This window comes from Capra hircus, chromosome 11 (genome assembly GCF_001704415.2).
Source record: "Capra hircus breed San Clemente chromosome 11, ASM170441v1, whole genome shotgun sequence".
Classification (NCBI taxonomy): Eukaryota; Metazoa; Chordata; class Mammalia; order Artiodactyla; family Bovidae; genus Capra; species Capra hircus.
Window position 1 is genome coordinate 26051421 of NC_030818.1, and position 20946 is coordinate 26072366.

The following is a 20946-nucleotide window of genomic DNA, read 5'->3' on the forward strand; positions in this document are numbered from 1 at the left end:
CCGACTGAGCGACTGAATTGAACGAAACTATATAAAATATACACAGTCATTGACCTGTTACATGAAGAAAAGTCTGTAGAATACATACTTTATTTTCAGGATTACTTGCAAGGGAGAAATGAGTTTTTAAAAACTATAAACCAGCTGACAATCTCTTGTACTCTCAGGCTAACTTCCTCAGTTTTCCTATTTTTCCAGTTAAAAATCTTCATTGATTAAAATAACTTGGTACCACTTTTTTAAAATGTCCTTAATTCAAAAATCAATACCTAATTTTTAACCAATAGCTAAGAATTTTTAGAAAACAAATACAGTATATTTATCAATGTCTGCATATGGAGTTGTTAAGGTATTAACAATGAGTATTTAAAACAGGAGGACAGAAAGTGTGTTCTAATCCAAGCACTACTGACAACTGCATGTAGAATCTAAGACCTTCCACTGACTCTCTCTGGGCTCGCAGTTCCTTCATTAATACAATGTGAACTTTCAAAAAGGTACCTTTGATCCTAAGAGTCTAAGAAAAGAGGGCCAGGAGATAAGAGTCCACTTTTCTACTAGTCTGAGATACAATTACGGAAAGAAATTATCTGAATTCTTTCATGTTTACTAAGTACTAAAATGTGGTAAACAATTCAAGTCTAGATACTCTGATAGGTTGAGAAAAAAAAATTGACCTGATGAACAAACAAAGGTTTCAGTGGGAGTACTCAAACTATTTTCATATCTGTGTACAGTGGACAATACTCATATGCCCAAGGATTTTCACGGAATGATGTAGATTTTCTGTGGTTCAAAAATACTAGGTTAAAGGTTACCTCTTGGAGCTTTCAGAACTGGAGGATACGCAAAGAGTTAATCAACTAACATATTGTTTTCCCAAAGATTTTTCTAAAAAGGATTTAGATACTTTTAGAGCCAGAAACAATTAGGGAATACTTGTTTCACTATTTCCTTTAAACCAGAAGACAGCTATATATTTAAAACAAAATTGCAATATGAAAGTCGCTAAAAGCACTTTTTGGTTGTTTGTGCACTTTGTTTGTCACCCAATGTCACACTAACAACCCTGCATCTCATTCTAAAGCACATTATACAGCAAGATAAAATGAAAAAGACCATTTTTTGTTTCCCCAAGGGGGAAGTACTTCTGCTAAAAGCATCTTTTTATGAGACTACTCTTTCTGAATTACCAATAATGCAAACCAAGGAATTAGATACTGTACTCTAAAATTTAATATTTGTTCAATTCTTATTCATATCCTATAGACATCCCATGTGTACGGGGAAAAGTATGCTAAATGCTTAAACGTACTTAAGAACCTGAAAGAATGAACATTTCTGTCCTTCAATCAGTAGGCTGTCAGGCCATGAGCACTTATTTTGCAATAAAAGTTCTCTTGCCTTTCCTATTATTGTAACAGCTCAGTAAAGGAAAAACAGACTGGTCCAGAAAGAAAATGGTCTGGTTGTACGGTACATTAACTTTGACTTTAATAAGGTTAGATAAACTAATTTCAAACACTCTATGTATGTAAAATCAAGAACTAAAGAGTTTTTTGAAGAACTTAAAAATGATGAACTATTTAAAGCCACAATCACAAGTTTGAATATCAAGATTAGAGATGAAATAAGAAATGAAATTAAGATCAAAGAAATCCATTATGTTTGTCTTTTAGGCTTTTACCTAATACTTTACCACGACTTAAACCAATTCTATTTCCTCATAAGGTTTAGTAAGTATATTTCCTCAAATAATTCAATTAAATGGGTACAGAAACACCTGAACCACTGTATCTGTAAAAGGTAAAACCAAACCTTGAACATTTTTCTCCTTTTGATGTCCAACTAGCAACGGCCAAAAATAATGAGTTCTAATAGGAAAACCTTCTTCCTTCAAAGCCTTCATCAGAACTTTTGCCAAATCTGAAAGAGATACCATAAAATATATCAAAGCTACCTCAGCAAAACTTACTTATGTGAGTTCTAATTATGAGAATATAGTACCGAGTTTTTGAGCCACTAAAGCACACTGGAGTGTGAACTGCAAAGGCGATGTGTGCAGCTGGGCTTCCTTTAACTTCTTACAGTAGTCTTTCAGCTTCTCTGCAGGCTAGAAAAGAAAGGCACTACACATCAGTTCAATCTGCAAATATCCTACCATTTGACCCTCTGCAAATAGTCTACTGCTTTTGAGACAAAAGAAAAATGGGAACCCCTCATCCTCTTTCTGCCCAAAACTTTCCCAACCCAAAAACAAAGCTTTCTTAATATTTATATTAATAGTTGATCTAGTCTCATAATATGTTCTTCTATTTTAAACAATCTTATTTCACTGCCGATTACACTGTCTACAAAGTAAAAATGGACTATTTGAATACCGTATTCATAGTCACACAATGTCGTAAAAAGAAACTGCCAAAGTCATTCTGACTGCTTTCCCTTGATATAGGACATGCTAATAAAATCTGCAAGGCCGTATCTTCCAATTTTTCAGTGACTAAAAGCAAAATGAGGTTCATTGTATCTGGAAAGAAAACAAAGATATCTTTTGTTACTGATTTAAACAAAATCTGCTACTGTTTTCCCATTGATATCAACATCAAAGACGAACTTATGAACTGTAAATACCAAAAAAGGATTTATCTGCCTAAATAACAAATACTTCCAAATCAAAATATTCCCATGTGTTCATTAACTCAATTTTTTCAGTTTATTAAAGCTTTAAAAGAATCCTATGTTCATCTACCACAATACCCTATTGCTAGAGAATGTCCATTCCATCATGTAAAAATAGTTTTATTTTTAGAAAAATTATGAAAATAAAAACTTTAAAACTACCTGGAATATATCTTCTTTCATATGTAATTTTTTCCAAAATTTCTGGGACATATTGAGGATACCCAGCTTTACTGAAGCTCAAGATAATTTGCAATAAATCACGATCCATAAGGTAAAGATCAGACTTCTCCACTTTCTCCAGGGTCTAAAGGAAGGTCCAGAAATTAAAAGAACAAGTGAGATGCAAAATTTTTTAAATTAAATCTAAATAAATTAAAATGCCAAGATTTTTAAAATTTATATATATGGTACAGTGGTAAAGAACCTGCCTGCCAATGCAGGAGACTCAAAGAGGCATGGGTTTAATCCCTGGGTCAGGAAGATCCCCTAGAGTAGGAAATGGCAACTCGCTCTAGTATTCTTGCCTGGAAAATCCCATGGACAGAGGAGCCTATCAGGCTACAGTCCATGGGGTTACAAAGAGTCAGAAACGACTGAGAGACTGAGGACACACACCATCTCAAGGTGTAAGACTTCTTTTGTAAAACAGAAAATATTCTGTTTCAGCAATAATTGTTACATCAGCAGCAAAGTACTGAACTACAGTAAGAATTCTCCTTCAAGACTGTCTATAAGAGATATCATTAAAAACAGATATATACTACACTTTTCCATATTGCACAAAATTGAAGAGTTTATACAAATGATTTAAAAGTATGTTTATTTATGTAAGTCACACCTGTTTAACATGGTCAATATCACCCTTCTCGGCATATGCATTCAACAGTGCTAGGTATGTGTCTGGACCAGGCTCAATTCCAGCCTCTTTCATTACTGTGAGAATATTTTCTGCATTCTCCATATCTCTGTACATTAATTCAAAGAAAACAAAACAGATTACTATAATACTGCCAAATGTTGTACCATTTAATCTAGAATATATTTCCTCTACTTATTAAAAATTCTTAAGTACAAACATTTAGAAGTGTAACATCAGAAAAGGAAAAATACATATTAGATATATATTATAAAAATGTATATGTATTAACATGTATTAAAAATACATATTAAACTAGTAATAGGTTTCCAAAATAATAAGGATCCTTAACATCTCAAATTTTTATAGGTAACTTTTCCAAAAAAGAAACCAAATTATACAATAATTACAGACATTAAATAATGTGCCCTCTTCCACTGGGTATGTTATGACTCAAATTTATCTTTTTAGGAAAGAATAACATTTAGTAAAATATTCTTCAAAAATAAAAATATTTTCTAGGGCACTAGCAAAACAGTTAATAAACTTTACAAAGTCAGTTACTTTGGATCAAGTTCAGTTTTTAAAACTGAAAACCTTCAAATAAAAATTTAATTAAAAGAACAAGTGAGATGCAAAATTTAAGATAATTTAAGAATAACTTATATTAAGATGTGCATATTCTACCACATAGACTCAAAAGAGATTTTTGCGAGTTAAACATAGTTTTAAGAATTTTCTACGATAGCTTCCTATAAATTAAACCTCACTTGAGAGGAAATCCCTAGGTTGAGCATTACCCAGATCTTGCATGCCCTGTGACAAGAGCACTGAAAACTGCTTCTGTGACTGGAAGATCCTTAGTTTTCATGAACCCAAGAATCGTGCTGCAAGAAAAGAGAAGTAAAAATACTTCTTGGAAATACATGAAAAACACTTTTTACATTATGTGGATACAAAAATCCCATTCCCGGAAGTTGTATCAATAGTTTTCAAGCACACTGGTTAAAGACAAAGGGTAAATTTTAAAAATCTGATTTCTGTACTACTAATTAACCTTCAAAAAGCATAAAGTTTAACCAGACTCATTTCATTAAAAATGAGATTGCACATTTCAATTTATTCCTTATTTCCTAAACCCTCCATCTAAAAGTAGGAATAAACTATACATGAACAATGTCACAACTGATTTTATATAAAACATTTGTGAAATAAAGGGAGTATTATCAGTTTTATAAATGAATACAATGTAAATGGTTACCAACATTTGTTTTTGGAAACAGCAATTTAATGAACAAAAAAAGTAAAACCAGCTTTTAACCCAACAATTTTAAACTTCTGCTCCAATAAATTATACTTTTAATTAAAATAATAATTTTCAATTATCCTTCCCCTTTGACACAATTTAGTATTTTATCTAAGTCATATGACCAAATTCGCTAGGATAAAATCCTTCTGAAACAATTTTCTTACTAAGTAAAAAAATTTTTTTTAAGTGACTATATTCTAGGTCTACAAGACTTACATATTTGTTTGCTTAAACATACATTTATAAAACTACATACCTGGCACCTTCAATATCTCCCATATTACAATAAGCAGCAATCAACCTTTGGTATGTCACCTGTCAAAGAAATGGGCCAGTAAATACTTTTTAATAATTTTTTTTTCTTGGTTAAAAACAAAAGTTGATATGACCAATAAACACACCTGTAATAGCAACTACTTACTCTATTTGGTTGAATGTTTCCTTTTTCCATTCTTGCCAAGAAGTCAGTTGGCGAAAATTTATGGTCATTTTGAAGGTAGACTTTGAGCAAAGCATTATAGTGACTTACATCATACACAGTTCCTACAAGTGAAATTTACATAAAATTTTTAGAAGAGTAAAGTCATACCCTTTATCACAACTGAAATATGTGCACTTAAATGTAACAAGGATAAAATGATCAATTCAGAATTTTAGAATTTTACCCCATATTTAGACTCATCTATGTAGAAATCCTATCAGAACAGAGCAAACTAAGTATACAAGAGTAACTATTGAATTAATGGACAGTTACATGCAACCATCTACTCAAGCATTAAAAGGTCTCTTACTCATGAAGCATAGTATTCCCTTCCAGTCAGAAATTGCTTCCCCTAGTGTGCATCTTCCTCTAATATTCCTCTAGAAAAAATATTTCCTCATGGAAGTTGGAAAAGCTGAGAACAATGCTCAAAATCCAGGTAACTGACATCTACTGTGGTTTTTCAGGAAGATTTTATGGTCAAGATAAAGGTTAACATAATTCTACTAGGTTTCATTTTTTTATTTCTGTCAAAATAACATAGTTCTGCAGATGACAAAAATATTTCTGTGAATTTCATTAAAAATGCTATTCCCATATTTACTGTTATGTCTAGTTAATTTCATGGGTCATTTCTCGAAGAGAATTTTTTAAAAAAATAAATACTGTTATCTTTCATAGAGTGAATTGAGAAAGTCTTTAACTGTCTAAAATTAACACTAAAAACGCAGGACAACATCCTAAAGCATCCTACTTTAATAATAAAAAGCTATGAAACAGCTTGTCCTCATGTGTCTTACCATGTACCTGTGTACCTTTAATTCCATCTCTTGGCTCTGGCTGTACTGCCCATTACTTTTAATGTCACGGTATCATGTTCTTGTTCAATCTCATTATGTAATAATTTTACAAATTAGCATCAATTTACTTTGGTCAAACTCAAAAGAATATTCTAAAACGTTACTATTTTAGATAGAAGCCAGGCTTCTTGCTAGATCTGCACTCACTCATCCATCGGTGTAATCTGGACGATTACTTTCTGCTCCATGTACTCCCTTGTGCTTGCCCACAGTAAACGTCTGACACTTTTCTGTCACCTCACAGGGCTTTTATGTGCAGTTATGTTTATTAGCTTGGCATTCTACTATCCAAGAAAGACACAGAGACTTGAAGATGGCATTATACAGTTCCCTTCATCAATTATGTAACTGTATTAAATGTGGACCTGCCCTAATACTTATACTTAAAAACATGTTTGTGCTTTTTTGTGCAGAGCAGTTTTTATCCCTACCTTTGTCTCTAAATCAGAGATCTAGTAAGCAAAGTTTTTTTTGCAGTTTCAAATAAATAGCCTTTGTAAAAAAATAGTTTTATTAAAAAAAAATTACATCTATCCTTTTCCAAAATGTGATTATTATCTTAAGAGATTTTTTTTTTTTAAGAGAATTTTTTTGAGTTAAGATTTGACTGACTGACAAGAGTGGACCTGGGTGCCTGGGGAACATCGGTCCAAGCCTTTCACTATAAACTTTACTGAGCCTTTCAAAATTGAACCATGTTAAAGTCTCACTATTTAATGAAGTAAAATTTAAATTTTTTTGAAGTTCATTTTCTATAATTTCAATTATTATTACTTTAGTACCCAACATATGCAAAACACTGGAAGGTTCATGACAAAGATTCAAATATGATAAGACCATCAGCCGCCGAGAGAAGAGTATTTATTAATATAAAAAGACAAATTGACAACTCTAATGCAGGCAACCGATGAGACACAAATTGGGACTTCAAGTAAAACTCCAGATTGGAGGGATTTAAATTAAAGCTTGAAAAATGGACTGCTTTCAAGAGTAAGAAACAAAGAACACTCTAAAAGAGATGAAACAACTTGAACAAAAAAACTTAAGGAGACAGATTAACAGAATGGGGCCAAGAATACACCAGAAGTAATTCTATTTTAAAAAAATTTAACATGTGGCATTGAAATGAGAGCCTATCATTTCCAGTGTTTCCTCCAGAATCCCCTTTACTCTAGAAAATTCAGTTCCAGTCTCAGCTCTTTCACAGCTCATTTTGTAACTTTGGACATGTTATCTAAGCTTAAAAAGTCTCTTATAGCTTGGGACTTCCCTGGTGATGCAGTGGTTAAGATGCCGTACTCCAAGGCAACAGGCGTAAGCTCTATCCCTGGCAGGCTCTACCCCTGGTCGAGGAACTAAGATGCCACATGCTGTGTGACAAGGCAAAAAAAAAATCTCGTACAGCTTTAAAAGTCTGCGAACAAGTCACAGTTGCAACTACCAGGTTTCTAACAATGTTAATTCAACAACTATTTAACAAGTATAGTCAGTTCAAAGCACTGGTCTACTGGCAAAGAGAAAAAGATACTATGAATTTTACTCTCACAAAGGATACACAGTGTAGAGGAAAAGTATTTGTGAAAAGTTAAATTAGACAACACTACATGTCTTTCTATTCAAGTATTAAATGTCATGACTACGGTTTAAGGGCTCTTTTCTATTCAAGAATATAACCCATTCTCACAAATACTTCTAGCTCAACATGCATCTTTAAATTATGTGACTGACATACAGACATATATAGTGTGTGAAGATTTTCTTAAATCAGGAATGAACATTGAATTTTATCAAATTATCTTTTACACTATTTTATTTTTTGAATAGGTACTATGTTCACAGTCCCAAACTGAAAAAGCATAAAAAGATACTGGAATTCCCAGGCAAGAATACTGGAGTAGGTTGCCATTTCCTCCTCCAGGGGATCCCCACCCAGGGATCGAATCCATGTCTCCTACATTGCCAGGCGGATTCTTTACCACTGAGCCACGTGGGAAGCCAGAGTAATCAACTATCGTTTAAAAAGAAAAAAGTAGAGTAAAAATTATAGCTAGTGTATACTACCCTTCCAGAAATATTTTATTATATGCACAGACACATGTAAATATTTTTCTTCAGAATAGTAGCCAACTATACACCCTGTTTCTGCATCTTAATTTTTAACTATATTTTGGAAAACACCCCACATTAGTATATGAAGAACTCCATTTTTTTTTTTTACGGTGCACCATATTCCATTTTATGGACACTCTAATTTTTTTAACCAATGCCCCTAGTCAGGAACATTAGAGTTGGTTCCAAATTCTCACCATTGCAAACAAGCTACAATGAAGACTATCCTTTTGCACATGTGAGTATATCTATCTAAATTCTAACAAATGGTCTATGTTGTATACCTGAAGTTAAAACAATTTGTAAACCAAGTATACCTCAAAAGACATTTTCTAAAAATAAGACATATTAAAACACTGAAATGCTTGATATGTCAATAATTTTAACAAACAGAACTACTTGGGCAAACAGTATGTGCATTTGTAACTTTGAAAGACCAAATGTCTTTCTATTTTGTTCTTTTTAACTTACCTGTAAAGTAGTACTTGTTAGGAAAAATTACTTTATTCTTAATGCCCCTAGATGTCACTGTAACTCACCAAATAAGTCATATCACACACAAAAAATATGAATCAAGTAAACCCTTCGATAAAACTGAATGACATTTATGCAAAGAAATTCTTTTTTACTACAAGAAAAAAAATCCACACCCTTTATACATATCATATATTCAAACAATCATACCCAATTTCTGAAGTTCATCCCATATCTTATGAGCAAATTCTGTTCTCTCAGAGAGCTTTAGTTCAGGCAAGAGAGACCCACAGCTGCGCAGTAGAAGCAAGGCTTGATTACCACCTGGGCTACCTATGAAAACAGGTTAATGGTTAATATTTAACACAGTACCCAGTATCATATAGATAAACCTAAACTGAAATCTGTAAATACTTAAAAATTTCCTGCCTCACTAAAGGTAATACTAAAAGGGTCCTAATAAATCAGAAAAATCCTATCTCAATCATCAGGTATTTAAAATGTCAGTAAAAGTTTTAAAAATTGGTCTGCTTTCTTAGGGATAAGGTTAGAGATCTATACAATCTGCAAGATTACAGAGTACATGAATACAAAAGAGCTAATTTATATGCACTACTTCTTACAACTGAAAGGCTATGGTTCTCAGTATTTTACGCAAATAGTACAAAGCAGCCCAATTAAAATCCATGAATATTCAATTCAGGTTTACAATCCCTTACAAACACTAACTTCCTTCTCCCTTAAGCCGCATGTCCCTAAAAGCTGGTTTCAAAACAAAAATAAACCACTTACTGCCAAGATTCTGTTCATATAAAGTATCCAGAATAAGCAAATCTTTAAGAAAGTACACTAGCGGTGGTCTAGGGCTAGAAGGGATGCGGGTTTGAGGGCTGATGTTTAGGGGTGTGGAGGTTTCTTTTGGGGGTGATAGAAATGTTCTAAAATTGACTGCTGTGATAGCCATGTAACTCAATAAATCAAAGGCAGAAAATGATAAAAACTGTCTTTAAATGCCAGTTATTACTGATACTTCTTTGGTATTCCTCATCATTAGATTCTACAGCTTCTTAATGTGACTGAAATCATGGATGAGCTTGGGAAGCTGGTGAACGGTCTCAAAACTATACACAAAATTATACGTGTGGCTTGAATGCAGGATTTTGTGTGAGCCTGTGTGGTCCGGTTTTTTTGGGGGGGTTGGGGGGAGGGGACTTGAGGGCCTATAAGTTTCTATCAGATTATCAAAGTTGCATAAGTGACTTGAATGTTAACAGCTAAGTGAAAATGAAAGTGAAATAATGATTATTAGTCTTCAGTCTTTCTGGAAATTTTCATACATGACCATCTTAGGGAAAGCAGACACTATGCAAGAGAAGATAAAAACTAGTATCTTCCAAGAAAATTTACCACTGAAAGTGATTCTTTTATAAACTGTGGGAAAAGACAATTTTTATTTGCTGATTTTGAAATAAACATGCAAAACAAAATGCTTCACTCAAAACTTTGCTCTGTTGAATTGGAAAAAAAAAACACAACCATAACATAAAATCACAAATAGAAATGACAAAATTTAAAGTACCAAACAATGTGCTCTGTAATGAGCTTACCATCAAACCAGAATTTAAGTTCAACTTTTTGAATAGAAAATTTTGAAATACCTGAATGACAGGTGTTATCAAAGACTTTCTGTAGAAGAGTCTTAGGGATGCGGCCAGTTCTTCGGACAGAATTATCTAGCCTCATTAAAGCCCAATCAAATTGGCTGGCATTCCTTCTATGAGAAGAGGTGGGCTCCTCCTGAAGATAATTCTTTTTTTCAGCAGCAATGGAATGTAGCCTAGCTTGGCTCAGTAGACCTCTACAAAATGAAACACAATTAGTAATAAACTATGTCAACTACTATCCACATAGGTCATCTTTGTGAGTAAAATTTATACAAAGCTTTTTTATTAGTTACTAAATACCTAAATTCATAGCATAATAGCAAAAATGTCCAGAAGTATAAATTGGTAGGGAAGAAAGTTTTGAACTTTGCTTTAAATAAAATCACAACACATAAATTATATGCAAAGTAACCTCTTGAATAACTGTCGCACAATGTCTCTTGATAACCTCCCACATGGAATCATCTCAAACTAAGACAATAATATGGTATGTTTTTAAATCTCCCTTATCCAAAACCAAGTTAATGAAGAAAAATGAAGATTATGCTACAAAGCTTTTCTAACCTCTACAAATGAAGAAGAGATCTAAAATATACCTAAAATTGTGAAGAATTCTAAAGCACTCTTTGAACATTTTCTAGGTGTAGATATTGAATTATTAATAAGACCCATTTCCAAATATGTAGTTTTTTAAAGGATCATTAATGATAAAAGTATTCCCCATCCTTCTAAATAAATCTGAAACATTTAAGTGAAAAAAAAAAAGTTAATAAAGGTCAGACTAACATATGTATTTACAAAAAGCAAACAGCCCTTAAACCATTTATTTTAATAAAGCAGGTCTAACATGCAAGCCAAAACATGAAATCAGAGGTATTTCACACTGTAGAAATACAGGCTGTACCTGATTTACAAACATGAAACGGAAATAATCCTTACGTGTGAAGGAAGCCCTGTCATATATCTTTAAATCTGAACTTCTATACATTCCAATCTCACATAAAATCATCTAATTTGCAGAGATTTACACATTTACCCCCAAATATCTTAGACTTTTCAGAAGTAGCCAGTAAGTATTACTAAAGAATACACACTAAGTATATATTAACTAAGTAATAATGTAAAAACACTCTACTCATTAATTCAAGAAAGCCCTTACGATGACAATCACGTTTTTTTAACATGTTACTTTTTTTTTTTTAATCACAGTTAATTAGAGGATGAGACGGTTGGATGGCATCACCAACTCAATGGACATGAGTCTGAGGAAGCTCTGGGAGTGGGTGATGGACAGGGAAGCCTGGCATGCTCCAGTCCATGGGGCTGCAATGAGTCAGACACGACTGAGCATCTGAACTGAACAGTCAATTACCAAAGTAAATAGATACTCATGAGTTTAAAAATAAAATTGTTGACTTCTTATGCTACTAACCTGAAAAACCAATCACAAAACTTAATGTTACATAATGTTACATCAAAGAAAGTAACATCAGTAGTTTCACAAGTTTACGCAAAACACTGAGGCAGTAATCAATATCCAACTAGAAATTCTACCACCAGGACCCGGGACAAAACACAACCACTCTGGCCATCAATGATTCCACCGATGTAAAACAGCAGACTGGAAAACAACAGAAAATATCAGAATACTAACTAAAAACAATGTCGTCTTGCTTAATTAGGAAATCTAATGATCAGCACTTGTAGATGGCTAATTGATTAAAGCTAGTTAAATGAAATGAATACTAGGTTTTTACCTATGAACCATAGAAGATACACTGCTACATATTGCTACATGTATTTACCCCTTCTAGGAGATCAGTTATTAATAACCTATCCCCAAGTTAGGCAAACACAAAATATTTTAAATCACTCAGAACAATGTGTCAGGTTCAGATGAGTGTAAAATACTGCTCACCAATGAAAGCTAAATAAGAGAGATTTCAAAATCATAGTGAAGGGACTTCCTTGCTGGCTCAGTGGCTAAGACTCTGTTCCCAAAGCAGGGAACCTGGGTTCGCTCCCTGGTCAAGGGAACTAGATCCCACATGCTGCAACTAAGATCAAAGACCCTGTCTGTGTGCCCCAAGTAGCCAAATAAATAAAAATAAATCTTTTAAAAATTGGGGCTTTCCCTGGTGGTCCAGTGGCAAACATTCCATGCTTCCAAGGCGGGGGGCCTGGGTTTGATCCCTGGTCAGGGAACTAGACCCCACATGTCACAACTAAAGACCCAGAGTGCTGCAACCAAGACCTGGAACAGCCAAATAAATAAAAATAAACAGTTTTTAAAAACCATAGTGAAGTGTAGTATTTGTCGATGTTTTTTTAATACAAGCCAAATCTGATAAACTGTGGAGGAGCATAAAAATAAAACCTCTCCTCAAAATGCAGTTTTAACATGTAACATCGAACAAACAAAATTCAGGGAGAAAACAGAGATGTTAATAAACCAGCACAGTAGACTGAACGTTCTTTTTTTTTAAAACGTTCTAAAGCTATTTTTTTCTCACAAATCTTTAATGCTGTCAAATCTCTTTCACGTGTAAGTGTGTTTAGCTTTATTTAGTTAAGTCAAAATATGATTCTGCTATAAAATAAACTGGGGAGAAGGGTTACATATTTAAACCGAAGGATTCTTCATTCTTCAAAAGGATTCTCCTGTGTTTCCTCGTAGGACTGCGTTTTCTACCTTTTTTTATTTGAGTCACAATTTATTTTTAAATCCACTTGAACACACCCTGAAAGAAAAAGAATTCTGTAGCTAGGGCTTCCAGGTGGTGCAGTGGTAAAGAACCTATATGCAACACAGAAGATCCAAGAGACACAGGTTTGATCCCTGGGCTGGGAAGATCCCCTGGAGGAGGAATGGTAACCCACTCCAGTATTCTTGCCTGGAAAACTCCATGGAGAGAGAAGCCTGGCAGTCCATCATGGGGTCGCAAAGAGTCAGACATGACTGGGCATGCATGCAGTCTAGAACGGGTATGTGGTAACAGAAAGGAAAGAACATGTGCAGGGATTAAGGTGGGTCCATGGCAAGGCAGGAACCTATACATCAGGCCTGCACCAGCTGAAATGCACTGCTCCCAAATCCTGACGACCCAGTGACATAAACACCTAAGGGAAAAGTATTTCATCACGCCACTCACGTCATACATGGCTCCTTTCTATTTTTTAAGTTAAACTTCTCAGGTTCCCTCCTGAGATTCCAGCATTCACTACTAACATCCAGGTTACCCCTGAATTTTTCTGACAAAATCTGGCACTTAAAAAGTAATTTTTCCTCAGGTTTTTTTTTTTTTGCCTTTGTTTCTTAATAATTGCTGCTAGTGATTTTTGACCCTTTAGTGCAAAAACATAATGATTTTATAGTTGAGGAACCATATTTCAAAAATGTACAAGGGCTAGATTATTATTAGACTGATTACTATTAGCCTATTATATATAGGCTTCCACTGGACTCCCTTATTAAGCCTGTCACTTTTTAAAATATCTTACTTTTTCACAGCATTTTTAAGTTTACAGAAAAACTGTTCAGAACGTACAGAGTTACCATATATTATATCCTCTTTCCCCTCGACCCAATTTCCTCTATTAGCATTCTGTATTAGTGTGATACATTTGTCACAAATGACAACCAATAGTTTACACCAGGGTTCACTCTGTGTGTGCACATATCCATGCTATGGGTTTTGACAAATACATGACATGCATTACAGAACCACAAAATAGTTTCACTGTATTAAAACTGCCCTGTGTCTAACCTGTTCATTCTCTCCCCCTCCTCCTAAACAAGCAAGCAACCACTTTTCACTTGTCCTGTTTTGCCTTTTCTGAAACGTCATACAGTGGATTGTCTTTTCCAGATTGGCCTCTTTCACCTAGCAACATACATTTAAGGTTCCTCTGTGTGTTTTCATGGCTTGATAGTTCATTTCTTTTTAGTGCTGGGTAACATTTTCTTGTACAGCTATACTACCATTTGTTTATCAGTTCACCTACAGAAGGACACATTAAGTTGCTTTCAATTTGGGGCCATTATATTGGGCTTCCCTGGTGGTTCAGACAGTAAAGAATCTGCCTGCAATGCAGGAGACCAGGGTTTGATCCCTGGGTCAGGAAGATCCCCTTGAGAAGGGAATGGCTACCCAACTCCAGGATTCTTGCCTGGAAAATCCTAAGGACAGAGAACCCTGGCCGGCTACAGTCCCAGAGTTGGGCACAACTTCCACTTTCACGAACAAAGCTACTGTAAACATTTGTGTGCAGGTTTTGTGTGGACAGGGATCGAACCCTGGTCTCCTGATTGCAGACAGATTCTTTACTGTCTGAGCCACCGGGGAAGCCAAGTAAGTATTAATAAACCTGATAATCAATTAAACTTAAAAAAAAAAAAAACCTCACCAGTCGTGTTAAGTTCTACTAAGGAAATAAACAAGGGACTTTCATGAAAGAATAATGGCACAGTTCTACTTTGGATTAAATGTACCAAGATGACATTCAAATTTATAAACTAAGGATGAAAAAAAACCACCATACAGACAGGAGAGGATGAGTATTCTCAGCAAACGAGAATAATTGGCAGACCAAGCAAGTGAACAATAGATGGAATGATACTGGAGAGGTAGGCTGGCCTAGACATGGAGGATGAGTATTCTCAGCAAACGAGAATAGTCGGCAGACCAGGCAAGTGAAGACTAGATGGAATGATACTGGAGAGGCAGGCTGGCCTAGACATGGAGGACTGTGAAAGTAAGGGGTCTGGGTTTTATTCTAAGTACAGATGTCATCCCAAGCACAAAACTGTATCAGAACCCTACTGAAGGTTTGTAAGCAGGGGTTGTGGCATGATCTACGTCTGTTTTGAAAAGATCAGTCTAGCTGTGGGGTGGAGAATAAATTATAGGGCAGTAAGAATAAACAGATACCATTTTAGGATGTTGTTACAGTAGTCCAGGTGAGAGACGGACAGAAACTTAGGGTGGGCAGTGGAGATGGGAAAGAAGTACATACTACTGACACCCCCACCTAATTTCACTACAAATTTGTTAATTCTCACTCCCATGTAAGAGAGAAAACTTCAGTATTAATAAAAGTACCCTAGAGAGACTTAATTTATCCTCTGCCTATTATGTATCAATTTTAGAGACAAAAACAGAAGCCTTCATGGCATAGTGGAAACACCAGCTTTAAGAGCATGGGCTTGAGTCCTACAGACTGACCTGAATTCAGGCTCTGCCATTTCTAAGACGTGTAACTTTGGCCAAGTTATCACAACTCTAAGCTTGTAGAATCTCAGAGATAGTAGCATTTACCAAACAGGAATCGATGTAAAAAGACAGAGATAACGCAATGTTTCCCAAAATATTGCACTTCTGTTAGGAAAATGTTTTTGGATACCAAGTAGATAAAGACCTATTTCTGCAGCTTTATTTACTTAAGTAAATATTCCGAAATAACTACTGCATCAAGCTCTTTATTTTTCTAACATTCTTGCTGAGAACAAAATTAAGTTATAGCAAGGAGATCAAACCAGTCGATCCAAAAGGAAATCAGCCCTGAATGTTCACTGGAAGGACTGATGCTGAAGTGAAGCTCCAATCCTTTGGCCACCTGATGTGAAGAGCAGACTTACTGGAAAAAGACCCTGATGCTGGGAAAGACTGAGGGCAGGAGGAGAAGAGAACAACAGAGGATGAGATGGTTGGATGGCATCACCAACTCAATGGACATGAGTTTGGGCAAACTCCAGATGCTAAGGACAGGGAAGCCTGGCGTGCTGCAGTTCATGGGGTCAAAAAGAGTCGGACACAATTTAGTGACTGAATAACAACTCAATTTATCTGACTGATCTTTTAAAAAATCTTTTGTAAAGCTGTCACAATGAACTTTCTCCCTGCACTGTTTTCTCCCTAAATTTTTCAAGACCTGATTTCTCTAGAAAGTCTTGCCCAGTTAAGCTGTTCCCCCAAATACTGCTTTATGTTTTATGGTAAGTCACAGAATTTCAGAATAAAAAAGTCACTTGCAGCCCTTCTACACTTGATAACAGTCTGCTGGCTTGAAACACCAATGCCATTCCCATCCACCTATCCAGATGTCCCCTCCATCTCTGGCTCCTCCAGTCCAGAGGGAGGTCTCCTTTGTCTCAGCTTTGATAGGAAGTGATAAATCAGTTAACCAGGCTGGGACCTACGATGTGATGTGGAGCAAGATACTCTGTAGAATCTATAAAAGAGTGAGATAGATTAGATTATTCTCCATATTTCCTCCAGAGTTTACACTCTGAGATCATATGCTTACTTACTTGTGATCGCCTTTAATTCCTCAATTTATAATGTAATATGTATTGCCTTTTAAAAAGTCTTTTTATGTCCATAAGTAATCCCTTCAGTACCTAAAACACAACATATTCAGAACATTTGGGAACTGAGAATCACAGCATCTGGGGATGAATCCCAGCTGTGGGGATTCTAGGTAAATTACTTCACCCTTCTAAGCCTCAGTTTCCTAATTTGTAATACAACAATGCACAGAAGATGAAATGCACATGTGATACAGTTACACACGCACAGTTTGACAATGGTAAAGATCTACACCAAAGGTATTATCCTTTATCCTCATCTCCAACTCGTTTCTTCCTAACTCTAACATCCTTGCCAAGCTCCTGTTCTCTCAGAAAAGAAATCTATCTTCTCCTCAGTTCTGCACCACCTAGTTGGGGCCCCATTAACCCTGATCTGCAGCATAAACGTTGTTCCTCACTGGTCTATCCATTCCCAGTCCCTGTCTCTCCCAGAGTCTATGGAAACTGTCAAGACCTGTACCTCTCAAAACCCTCCAATGGCTTCCAACCAACTTTCTCATCAACTGACTGGCCTTTGCAGTGTCAACTTCCACTACATCCCACCCCACAGAGACACATAGGATAAAAGTACAACCTCCCAATTTCTTCCTCTGTTAACACTGACTACTCATTACCAGTGTTCTCTTAAACACGAGCAATGCGCTACCGCCAAACAAATGACTCTCGCCAAACATATTTCAAACATTTCAATCATGACTCTCTGGCCTCTGAAATGTCGTATTACTTTCCTCTCTCACGGACGGCACATTTATCAATATAATGAGCCACACACATGCCTATCATTGCCCTCTGTAACTGATAAAAGGAGTAGAGGCTGCATTGCAACTCCAAGGGACCAAGACAAACTTTTGACATTTGCAGAAAGTTTTTTTTAATGAGAGGTAAACAAGGAAAACTTTTCTTTCCTTTCGATTTTAGAAGTCACAACAGTCTGTCATAAGGCAATATGTGCTCTTCACCTTTAAGATAATGCTCAATCCAGACCTGCCACCCAAACTGATTTAGCTCAATGCTTATCCTTTCTCTGATAAGCACATAAGGACTGATGAATAAATTCTATAATTTCACTCAATAATACTCATCTGTCCTTCTCAGACATTCCTGGAAATCAAGATCAAGGTGAATTTGTGGCGATCCAATGGATTACATGAATGGGAGTACCCCTTCAAACTCCTCTGCCTCTCACAAATATTCCTTCCTCAATGTCTAAGATTTTCACTGATTTACTCAACAAACATTTGACATCTACTATATGCCACAAAGTTAAAAACAAGAGGGGACACAAAAAGAGTAAGACAAGAAAAAAAAAAAAAGCCCCCACTTTCAAGGAACTTACAATGAAGTCTGCGATGCTGGTGGGTACAAACTCAACAGTGTTAACTGATGCTTTAGTAATTCCGCACAAGGGAGTGGTCAATAGTGAGAAGCCAGCAACAGAGATTTAACAGAGGAGACATATTTCAAGAGTGAAATCACCATCAGAGGCAAGAAGAGGTGCAACGTGGCCCATCAAAGCCTTGCTGGTTCCCAGGTCAGCAGCACCTTTATCATCCGGGGGCTTGTTAAAAAGGTGGAATCTGTCTCCTGCCTATACCTACAAAACCAGAATCCACATTTTCACAAGATCCCCCGAGAATTCCTGCACTCATTATAGTTTCGGAAGCCCTGCTGTCAAGGACTCTGAAGCAGAGTCTGGATGCCATGGGAATGAACTCACAAGAAGGGCAGCTCCACATCCATCTCCAGATCACGAAGCACCTTACCCTGGAACCACCACCAGGGAGCCACCACCATGTCCCACTCTAAGCAGGACAATGACATGATCAAATTATCATGGGAACTACAGAATAATGTGGGGAGAAGGTGGGGAATTATTCCAAATGAAGCAGATCTAATAGGACATCATTTCTGCGATCAATACACAGGGGTAGAGGTGGGGACCGGAGAAGGCAATGGCAACCCACTCCAGTACTCTTGCCTGGAAAATCCCATGTATAGAGGAGCCTAGTAGCCTGCAGTCCATGGGGTCACATAGAGTCGGACATGACTGAGAGACTTCACTTTCACTTTTCCTGTCATGCATTGGAGAAGAAAATGGCAACCCACTCCAGTGTTCTTGCCTGGTGAATCCCAGGGACGAGGGAGCCTGGTGGGCTGCCATCTACGGGGTCGCACAGAGTCGGACACGACTGAAGCGACTTAGCAGCAGCAGCAGAGGTGGGGACAGGGAGGTGTCAAGGAAATGTAAATGAAAAATCTTTTAGAAAACTGATAGAAATAGCAAAGTTCACTAAAACAGGAAACACAAGACGAACAGATACAATAGGAAAGATGAATCCAGTTTGATATATATTTTTTTAATTTTCTAAATTGAAATGTAGTTGACTTAGAAGGGTGTATTAGTTTCTGGCGTACAGTAAAGTGATGAATCCAGTTTGAGACGGATGGGTTTGAAGTACCGTGACAACTCCCAACCCACCTCACATCCTCGTAAACACTGAGGTAAACACCACCCAAAACGCAGGCAAAATCCCTAAGGGGTCATAATTAAACTTCCACCTTTAAGCTGTCCCTAGCTCACCCAGAATTCCCAACCTACCCTCCCTCCCAAAAACAAAGCTCTCGAAACCTAAATCCTAGCTGGTGCAATACGGCTTGCACGTGGGACAGCACCCAACCTACTCAATGATTAAGCAGTAACACCTGACCCCCAGCAACAGCCTTCAAAGCTCCCCCTCAGCTTCCTAGGCTGTCCGTAGCCCGAGGGCAAATAGACCAAGTGCGAGACGGCGAAGGTTAGGACCCATGCCGGAAGCATGCCCTGCCCGTGACCTTCTGAAGGCGATCGAGCCCGCCACCCCAAACTCCGCCCCTGCGGGATGAGGAGTGTGGTCGGAGGCCCGGGGACGCCAGGCCCAGGAGCCGGGAAAAAGGTGTGGACAGAGTACAGGCAGGATCCGGTCCTCGCCCCCGGGAGGACGGCCGAGCTGCATACAGGAAGGCCGGGGGAAGCGGCCGGGAACTCACCCGGCAACAGGCCTGGCTCGAGCGGCGCGCAGACAGACAGCGGCGTCAGGCCGGCCCGGGCCGCCCGCGAGGAGGCGCAGGGAGAGTGGGAGGTACGGGGCCGCTGCGGCGCGGAGGAGCCAGCGGGCCGGTCTCAGCAGAGCTGCCATGGCTCGGCCGTCCCCAAAGCAGGATGCACGCTGAGCGAGAAGGACAGGAGGGGCACGTGACCGCTAGGTTGCCCGGCGCGGAAGAGACCAACGACTGGGCGTGCTAGACGTAGGGGGAAGCATCTGTTGTTATAAATCAGGAGATGGAAGACCTTGCTTCTCCCAGGACATAAGGTCCCCATGAGATATTTATATAAGAAAATAGATTGATTTATAATTTTAGGGGGCGTCTCTTTCGGTCCTCTTTCCTTCATGTCGGCATGTTCAGTCCCTCCACCCCTACACTTTTCAGTTGGTAGAGTCGGAAAAGGTCGACTCCGCCCAGGTTAGCGCAAGGGCTTGCGGCTGGGCCAACTAGCCAGAAACCCCGGGAATTCTCCAGACGGGCCGATTATGAAGATCCAGGAGTGTGGGACAATTCTCTGCACTCTGCGGATTTTGCGGCCGTCAGTTACGGCTCCGAGCACAGGTTGCCGCGCCTACCGAAGGGAACGTTCTATACTCTCCAAGTGTGGGGCAGGAAAAAGTTCAAGACTTTTGCACTGGGCTGGAAGTGAACGTATTATATTCCCCAACTCCCACCCGCCCCTTCCTTCAGTAAATGCACTAGCATGGGAGGTAAGATCACAGTATAATTGAGTCTTGGAAGAAAAAAAAAAAAAAAGAGTCCTGCGCCAAATCTGGGGAAAGAAGAGTCTCCCGGCCTTACGACCTTGAAGGGCCCCCTACGCACATATATCAACTTAATATTTTGCGTATTGTATATGTAAACTTTGGTTACAAGTTTCTAAGTTACCCAAAGGTTTCCACTCAAACAACTCTTTTAAAACAGTACTATGCTATCATGCCATCTTAGTTTGTAAAAACACTTAGGTGACAGTTATGTATTTTCCAACACAATTCGGAATAGCTTCCTCAGCAAAGTTTTGCCCCTTTCAATATCTGTTGGGGAAATAGGAATATCT

At 37.4% G+C, this 20946-nt stretch overlaps 1 protein-coding gene across 1 annotated transcript in view; it reads right to left on the minus strand.

Moving 5' to 3' along the window:
* Positions 1-20029, minus strand: part of LRPPRC (leucine rich pentatricopeptide repeat containing) — a 99060-nt gene extending 79031 nt beyond the window's left edge. Inside the window, exons 1-11 of the mRNA XM_018055178.1 lie at positions 19833-20029; positions 10430-10629; positions 8982-9104; positions 5269-5390; positions 5104-5162; positions 4339-4425; positions 3521-3647; positions 2842-2986; positions 2382-2527; positions 2008-2113; positions 1819-1926 (exon numbers count right to left, since the gene is read on the minus strand). Coding sequence (XP_017910667.1) covers positions 1819-1926; positions 2008-2113; positions 2382-2527; positions 2842-2986; positions 3521-3647; positions 4339-4425; positions 5104-5162; positions 5269-5390; positions 8982-9104; positions 10430-10629; positions 19833-19981 — 1372 coding nt within the window. The 5' untranslated portion in view covers positions 19982-20029. The remainder of the gene's footprint in view (positions 1-1818; positions 1927-2007; positions 2114-2381; positions 2528-2841; positions 2987-3520; positions 3648-4338; positions 4426-5103; positions 5163-5268; positions 5391-8981; positions 9105-10429; positions 10630-19832) is intronic.